This window comes from Phalaenopsis equestris, unplaced genomic scaffold, assembly GCF_001263595.1.
Source record: "Phalaenopsis equestris unplaced genomic scaffold, ASM126359v1 Scaffold001304, whole genome shotgun sequence".
NCBI classification, from domain to species: domain Eukaryota; kingdom Viridiplantae; phylum Streptophyta; class Magnoliopsida; order Asparagales; family Orchidaceae; genus Phalaenopsis; species Phalaenopsis equestris.
The window spans coordinates 57,660-67,182 of NW_018165743.1; the positions used below are offsets into that span (position 1 = coordinate 57,660).

A 9,523-nucleotide genomic window follows, 5' to 3' on the forward strand; every position below is an offset into this window, starting at 1 on the left:
AAAACAAAATTTCAGTTCTGAAACTAGGGCTCAAGGTATTCATGTTGAAGAAAGTCCACATTATATAGACAACTTAAATAACAACTAGACATACGATTATTTTAATAGCAACAGAAGTTGTTACAATGACAACAAGTTTTGCATAACACAACATCACAGAGTTCCATGTAGCTATATGGAACCTCATTCCAACATCATATCAACCTCTTAATAAGCCCCTTCTAAACCATACATGCATATGATACCACCGTATCCTTATCCCTCTCTTCATGGATACCTTCCATTTCTGGTTTCATTACATCAATACATTATACGAAGTGATAAAATCAGCTTCTTTTGGGCCTTGGTTCCCTAATCTCTTGGAACTAGTCAAAAGGTAGAAATTGGCAAGATACAAATAATTCATAAAAGAGGACATAAACCTTTTGCAGAAACTTGTACATACTTAAGCAAGGTGACGGGATTATCAAAACAAAAGACAACCAGGAATCCATTCGTATCCCCAAAAGCTGAAAAAACAAATCCAGCACAAAAAAGAGCAAAAACAACACGCACACACACAATTGAAAGCCCATCCCAGCCTACCCCACGAATCCGAAATCCTCATAAAAGGGCCGCAACTGTGGAAGACAAATAATCGAAAAGGGCAAGAATCAGAAAAGAATTAGCCCGTCATTAAATCCACAAAACATAGAAATCAATGGACACGAGATAGGTCATGAATCCGAAATCACGTTTCCATCCTTCTCCGCATAGATAAATTTGGGATGTTGGGAAGAGAAGCTCACCTTCCAGCTGATGTAGACGGAGTACTCGAACTTAACCACAGCGTAGCGAAGCCAAGTCGAAAGGGCAACCATTACAGCTTCGCAAACTTTCCCACTAACCTATGTTCTGCCTTCTGCTCAAAATCATTCGCTTCCTCTCTCCGCTTAGCGTAAACCCTGCTCGACTCACTGTCCTGATCCAATCAATTCAGTTTCGCGATTAAAGATGAAGAAAGAGGCAAGATAACTTCACATCCGATAAATCAATTTCATTTTGAAAAAATAATAATAATAATTACATTGGCAGTTTTGGGGCACTTCTATTTTTATTTTTTTATTTTCTTTTTTTTTATCTTATTTTACTTATATTTTAATTTAAATTGAATTATATTTAATTATTTTTAAAAATACTCATAATATTTTTAGATTTTTTAAATATATTAAAAATATTATTTTAGAAATAAAATTTGTATCAATTAAGCATGTTGTTAAAAATATAAAAATTAAAAAAAATAATTCAACTCTAAATGGATGTTCCTTATTAAATTTATGAAGTATTTGGTAGGAGCCGCTAGGGGTGTAAAAAATTAACCCAACACCCTAACTCGACTCGAAAAATCTAGGTTAAGGTTCTGGTCAAAGAATTCGACTCGTTTATTAATCGGGTTATGTTTGAGTTGAACTCGAAAACTCAAACATGACCCGAATAAGCACAAAAGTTCGGATCAGGTTCAAGTTAGCAGGTCAAGCTCGGATTCATGTCTTAGTTTTTGACTCGTTTATTATTCGGGTCAGGCTCGGGTAAACCCTATTCCGGTTGGGTTATTTCAGGTCGGACCCCAGCCCAACCCACCGACCCAAACTGACACATAAGAGCTGTAGATTTATGTTAAACATGATTTATCAAATCCACCGAAAGAGGGGCGAAAAAGATTTAATGGAAAGTTAGATTTAGTTTTTCATTTATGCTTGGGTGGATATATGTTAAGTTAATGGTTAAATCTTATTAAAAGTGCGCTACCAAACTACCAAACACCGCATAAATACATTTTTAGAAAGATTTACATACATTTAATGGAAATTAATTTTTTTCCACTGTCAAATTCATGTAATTATTCATGTCACCATAAAATAATTTGAAATTGGACAAAAATAAAAAAATATTTGTTAACTCTTTATTCAAATTTAGATAATTCAAGTTTGGTCATCTGTTGGTTTGCTTCCCCATCTGAGCTTATATCACCTTTTGTGGTCGAAGCAGATTCGATGGTTTTTGGCTTAATGCTTGCTAAACATTATAGATGAAAATTTATAAATATTGAAACAGATTCTTTATTGCTCTGGATGAATTACAAGTGGAGGGAAACACATCATTGGAGTTTTCCAACTAAAGAATACTATGGAGTTAACTAAGGAGTTGAATGTGCTATGGGCACATACAAAAAGAGAAGGTAACAAGGTGGTGGATTGGGCAGCTAATTCGAGAAGTTATCTCCGGACTACTGCCATTTCTTAGGAGGTTCCTTCAGTTTTTATGTCTTTAGTTTGTGCTGACTTACTCTAAACTTCATTTTATTTTTGGTCCTTCTTGTGTTTTTAGGTTAATGGGTAGTGTGAGTTGTATTTTGTTTTTTTTAAGGAGAAGAACCTTTAGGTTTTCTTTTCTTGTGTGAGTTGTATGGGTGTGTAGATTGGTTCTTCTTGCCTCTTTTTGTACTTTTTTTTATGGAATAAAACTCACCCCATGAATAAAGGGGTTTTACTAAAAAAAAATGAATAATATATTACCGTAAGGGATAAAAATATTACCTTAAAATAAATCTAATTATCCAAATGATGAAAATCTCCATGATTTATTGGTCTACGAAACTAGGGCCTTTGTCCTACCTTACGGATGTAAGTTAAGGTATATTTTTTTATGAAGTTTGAAAATTTTTATGAGGGTGAGCCTCTATAGTTAATTACATCTCAAAAGTTGTGACTCCCAAGATTACTCTAGATTAAAGTCTTGGCTTATCTTGTGCATGATTTTCATTAAGTGTCTGCGAGATTGTAACATCAAGGACTTCGATTAATAAATTCAAAGTTTTGAAAAAAACTGAATGGAATTAGAAGATTTGGACAAGTTTTATTTTGATTGATTTACTTGAGTTAAAGACTTGAGTTAGTTAGGTTTATTGTTATTTGAAAATTTGTTTTAAGTTGATTTATTTTTAACTAATTGGATTTTTTTAAAAGTTATGGAAGTTGTTGGGGGTGTATTTAAAGCATTTTTTAAGTTTGTTAGAGAATAATTCTTAGTTATTTAAGGTTTATTTATTATTTATATCTTTTTTGAAAGTTTGTTTGAAACTAATTTAATTTAGTAATGTTTGAATTTTTTTCATTTTTTATTTTGTTTGTTCACTTATTTAAAGTTCATTCAGGTTATTTGAAGTTTATTTTTGATATTAATTAAAATTATTGGTTTGTTTTAAGGTTACTTAAAATTTATTTTAAGTTTATTAAGGCTCATTTAAGAATTATTGGGTTTATGTTAAATTTATTTTAAAGGTTGTTTTTGTTTGATTAAAGTTTAAGATTTGTTAATGTTTATTAAATTTGGTTAAGATTTGTTTAAGTTTTAAGTGTTGATTAAGGATTATTTAAAGTTGGTTAAAATTTGTTAAAACTTATTATGCTTTATTAAAGCTTTTTAAAATTGATTGAAATTTGATTAAAGTTTATTTAAAATTAATTAAAGTTAATTATATTTCATTGAAATTGATTAAATTCGGTTGAAATTCATATAAGGTTTGTTTAAATTTAGATTTTTAAAATTTGGAAGTTGATGCTTTAGGATTTTGAAATTCTAGGGTTGGACTTGAAGTTTAGGGATGGAAAGTGCATATTTGATATAAAGTTTGGATGTTGAGTGTTGAGTTTTAAGGTAAGGATTGAAAGACTCCGTCGATGGGTAGGATTTGAAGGTTATCATTTGAACATGGAGTTGAAGTTTTGATTTGAGGTTTGGATATGACCCTAAATTAATGGAATGATGATATGGAGGGATTTCTAGATGGCTTTGAAGCCTTAAACCTAGAATAAACTACACTAACAGGGAAGCTAAATTAGTGTACTAACACAATTTTTTAGAATAACACCCCCGGTCAAGATGTACATGGTTTTCCATTTTCTCAAGTGTATTAGGATCTTTAGACTATTAACTAACTAGATAGTGGAATGTCTTTGTTGTTATCATGGCCAATGTAGACATTCCTACTATTAGGTGGTTTGGGGTACCTTTATCTGTAATTATGTGTTATCTAATCATAGGGTACTCACAAAATTTAAGGGGGCAATAATATTTATTTTATATGTTGTAGTCCTTAGTACTAATTATTGGGTACCTTGTAAACTATCACATGCTTCTAAATTGGACTACTCTAGGGTGTATGTGATCCATGGTATTATTTCTACGTTGCTAACCTATGATTATCAAGGTTAATTTACCTAGCTTTGGTTTACATATTTTGGAGTTAGTAAATTTTAATTTATTTTTGTATTTGATATTTAATTCATCACTTATTTCAGCTCCTAATTTTATGATCTTGGTAAGAATCAGGGTTCTTCTAATTTTTTAGTTTGTTTTCCCAATTTGTTAATCATTTAAAAAAATCTGGGTTCCTCTAAGTTTAAATATTATTCTCTCTTCTAATTTGTCAGTTGGTGTGATGATCAAAATTCTCCTATGTTCAATTTAGTTTATTACCCTTAGTTGATGTTCTTCATTTGATTCTTTCTCCTAGATTCGACCTATAGTGTTTGGTTTACTATTCTATACTTAGGTTTTATATGCCCATGAGAGTTTCATTAAAACATTTCTCTTTTACACTCCTCATATCTAAGACTGATTTACATGCTCACTAAACACATTTTCTTTTACACATGAAAAAAAAATTATAAAGGATTTAGTTATGCAAAGAGTGTTAGCAGTGTGAACTTACTTGCATAAGAAATATATATGCATGAAATGACCAAAGATTTATATGCTTCAAAGCTAAGGTTATGAATAAAGTGTTCCTTCATTCAGGAAACTATACATATGAACATATAAGTTTTGTTTAGATTGTGCTATTCAAGAAGGTTTGCAAAACTTATATAATCTAAAAAAAATTATGAATGGGATTTCTTCAGGTTAATTTGATTTTATTTTTGAAAGTTTTAGATTTCTTTCTAAGAATTTAGTAACAATTTTAGGTTTGTTTCCTAAAGGTATTAGGTTCAGTGAAAATTTTTACTAGTTTAAAATTATTAACAGTTTACATTTAGTGAAACGATTTTATTTTATAACTATTTAGGTTTTAAAATTGTTTAATTATATATATGTTTTGGATTTCATTTCGAAAGTGTTGATGAGTTTTTTAGTTGCAAAAGAGGTTTGTTTGAAGTTTTATTTTGTTTATTTTTATATTTAAAAAAGGTTTATTTTAAGTTTTAGATTTAAAGAATTTTTTTAAGTTTTATTTTTAAAAACAATGTTTGTTTTATATTTTAAAAAATGTTATTTAGTTTTATTTGAAAGAGTTTCTTTTCCTAAGTTTGATTTTAAAAAAAGTTAAGTTTTGTTTATAAAATCACCCTCGAAGTTCTTATAAAAATATTCTCTTAGACTTGAACCTTTATTAAAATTAATATTTTAGAGCACCATTAGCTTGTGTAGCAAAGGTATCTTCTGAATTTACATATTTTTAGAAGAAAAATCATTTAGAACACATTTAATTGGTGTATTTCGTAAGAAGTCGTTCTTTGAGAGTATAAGGATATTATTTTTAGAGCACTTTTAATTTACATATATTTTTATAAAAAAATATCATTTTCGACATTCCTATTGCATATGGTTAATCAAATTCTCTCTCTTTTTTAGTCCAAGAAATTAAAGTCTCTTAAATATATAAGCATTCTCGATACATTTTCTTGTTACCTCGAGTCATAACCAACATGAATATGAATAAGCACATACATTCAACTTGCACAAGTCTTAAAACATGTAAACATTCAACTTGCATAGACCTTAAAACGTGCAAATATCCAACCTGCATATGCTTAAAACATGTAAACATCCAATCTGTATAGGCCTTAAAACATGTAAACATTCAAATTGCATAAATTTTAATACATGTAATCATCCAACTTGCATGGCAACTATTTAACTTACATGATAAACATTCAAACTTGTGCAATAAACATTCCAACTTGCATGATAAGTATCTAACTTTCATGATAAACATTCCAAATTACATGATAAACATCTAACTTGCATGGTAAAATCCAACTAACATAGTAAGGACTTAACATATTGAATTTTGCAAGATGTAAGCACAAGCCATATCGACACATATACTTTAATACATGCACACAAACACACTCACATTAACATATGAATACATGTCATATTGACATAACATGCACACATGACACATTTTTTTTTACTTTTCATTTTTTTTTTTAGGGTTTGATGATAATTCACTTAAAATGAACTTAAATAAGAACCAAACTTCAACCAAAGTAAACTTGAGCAAGAAACATTAAATTTAATCAATCAATATCCGCTAATAACTTTCATCCACCACTAAAATTCTCTCTCATAGGATGAGGCCCACACTTTGACTTAAAATATCTCGAGATAAGGTTTGTCTTGACCAAAACCAACTTCACCAATATGTTCTCATATTTTTTAGCCAAATGAGTCAAACTCAAATTTTTGCCCATAACTATCTTTAAAATTTGAATTGAAACATCTTGAAATAAGTGTCACCTTAACCAAAATTGACTTCACCAATACGTTCCTAGTATTTTTCTCTTCTAAATGATTTAAGTTTAATTTTTGGACTCATAAGCACCTCAACCACCTCCATTTTAATTTCTCACTCATTTTTCTTTTGCCTCCATTCATTGGTGGAAAATCCTTCCCCACTTTTTTTAAAATTTAAGTTCTCATCCTTTTAAAAGGACGTCCTCATCCACTTTTCTCCAATCCACTCTCATTTGACCGAAACACGACCCCCCTCTCTTCTTCTTCTTCCTTCACTAGTTGAAACCTCATCCTTCCGTTTCCCTTTCTTTACTAAGGAGATCTAGAGCATTCCACTTCACTCATGTAATGCAACCAAGGGTTTAAATTCGAGTAATGTATATGTTCGTCCCTCCATTTCAATGTGTTTTTGAATAAATTTTAAAGTGTTTTTTTGTGAAAATATGATGTAAACTTCACTATAATTCTCTTCAATTCCTTCTACCATAGCTAAAATTCACTATGTCAATTTCTTTATTCCCCCTTACTTCTTCTTTAGCCAAAACCAATTTCAATTTCTCCATCTTTCTCTCATTTCCAATAGCCAAAAATCCCACACCATTTTCACCATCTTTTTTCTCATTCCCCATGACCCAAAACCTCACACAAATTTCATCATCTCTCCCCGAGTTCTCCCTTAGTCAAAACCTCACATCAATTCCACCATCTTTCCCTCACTCCATATAGCTAAAACCCTCTATCCCAATTTATCACTCTCCCTCTCTCTCACACTTCTTTCGTAGCCAAAGCTCAATTCCAATTTCTCCATCTTTCCCAACTCCACCATCTTTTCCTCACTGCTATTGGCCGAAAAAACTACACCAAATTCATCACCTCTCTCTCACTTCTCTCTTATCCAAACCCCTAAGCTAATTTCTTAATATCTCTCACTTCTCCCTTAACTGAAACCCCATGCCAAATTCTCCATATATTGCACACTTCTCCTTAGACAAAACCCCATACACATTCCTACACTCTCTCTCATTCCCTTGGCTTCAACCCACACACACACATTTTCACATAGTGCCTCATTCCTTAGGCAAAAAACGCATACCCACATCTATACAATCTCTTTCATTTCATTGGCCAAACACCCCAACCACATCCACACAAACACATCCCAACTCTATTTCTCATTTCCCCTGGCCAAGAATATCAACACCAACACATTATCACTCATCCTCACTTTTCATGGCTGAAACCCTAACCCTAGCTCTTTCTTTTTTCTTCTTTGCCTTGGTCAACAATCACCTTTATCCCACCCCTTCTATTGGCTTTGTTATGTGCTTGCTTGGATCATATTAATTTATTTTATATGTTTTATGCAAAAATATGCAAGTCAGGTCTTATATTTTATGTAAAATCATACAGGTTGGGTTGTATTTTCTTATGCATAATCATGCGAGTTAGGTTATATGTTCTTATGCAAACTAGTGCAAGTTAGGATTTATGTCTTATGAAAACTGTGCAAGTTGGGTTATGTTTCATGCAAAATCATGTAAGTCAATTTATGTTTCTTATACTAAATCATGCAAGTTACTTTATGTCGTATACAAGACCAAGTAAGTTACTTTATGTCCTATGTAAACTTATACAAGTTGAGTTTTATGTTGTATGCACACTTATGCAAGTTTGGATATATGTTTATATGCAAAGTCATGCAAGTTGAGTTTTATGATTTAAGCAAAAACATGCAAGTGGGGTTATATGTTCTTATGTAAAATTGTGCAAGTTGGGTTATATGTTCATATGCAACATTATGCAAGTTGGGTTTATGTTTTGTACAAAATCATGCAATTTAAGTTATATATTTTTATGCAAAATTATACAACTTGGGTTTTATTGAAAGTTGTGTTATGCTTCATGCAATGTCATGCAAGTTGGGCTTTATGTCTTATACAAATTTATGCAAGTTGGGTTTTATGTCTCTTTTGCAAAAACATCCATGTTGTGTTTTATGTTCTTATACAAAAATGATGTATGTTGTGTTAAAATTCATAAGGATGTGTGATTCTCATATAAACAAATTAGGGTTTTCAACTTTATGTGCATAAGAAATGACCACTTGCAAGATTTATTTGTTTGAATTATGGTAATTTATACTTTATATCAATCTAAATATAAATTTTATTAACATTCAAAGAAATTTTTTTTAAAAAAAATCAATTTAAACAAAATGTGCTCTAAAATTTTAAATATATTTTCATAAAAGTATAACAATTAAATATATTTTCAAGCCAAACCTCACCAGCCCTTTGAAAATAATTTCATCTAAAATAAGCTCTAATTTAGAAATTATACTAATGCGTCTTAAATCCCCATATAGTAAAGTTATTTTGGTTTGTAACTTGACTTTTAAATAATTTTAACAAAATATGCTCTAAAAGTATTAAAATATGTTCTCATGGAAATTAACTGTATTAAAATTTTAAAGCTAAATAAATAACTTCAACTAAATATGCTCTAAAATGTTAAAAAGTATTTTTAATAAAAAATAAATGTATTATATTTTCAAAATAAACTAAATCCTACTTTAAAAACTTCAACAAAAAGTACTCTAAAATGTCAAAATGTATTTTAAATGGATATTGAGAGTGTTACTTTTTCAAAATCAATTAAACCCTCTTTTTAAATAAATGCCTTCAGCAAAACCTGCTCTAAAAATGTTAAAAAATTATTTTTCATGAATATTACCCATGTTTTAAAACCATCAAAATTCTCTTTAAAAAATGCTCCCATGTTGAAATCATACATCTAAGTCATGTAAATTTATTTTAAATTATGTTAAATGTGCCATAAATCTCCAACTATCAAAATTATTTAATACATAACTTTGTATGCTTTTCAAAAAACCTTTAATTAAATATGCTCTAAATGCTTAAGTTTTGGTTTTATCTTAAACCATGTTTCAGAGCCATTTAAA

At 30.0% G+C, this 9,523-nt stretch overlaps 1 protein-coding gene across 1 annotated transcript in view; it reads right to left on the minus strand.

Annotated features, from left to right (window-relative positions):
* LOC110033838 (mitochondrial inner membrane protease subunit 1-like) overlaps positions 1–951 on the minus strand; it is a 50,323-nt gene extending 49,372 nt beyond the window's left edge. The window contains exon 1 of the mRNA XM_020737955.1: positions 789–951. Coding sequence (XP_020593614.1) covers positions 789–860 — 72 coding nt within the window. The 5' untranslated portion in view covers positions 861–951. The remainder of the gene's footprint in view (positions 1–788) is intronic.
* Positions 952–9,523: the final 8,572 nt, after the last annotated feature.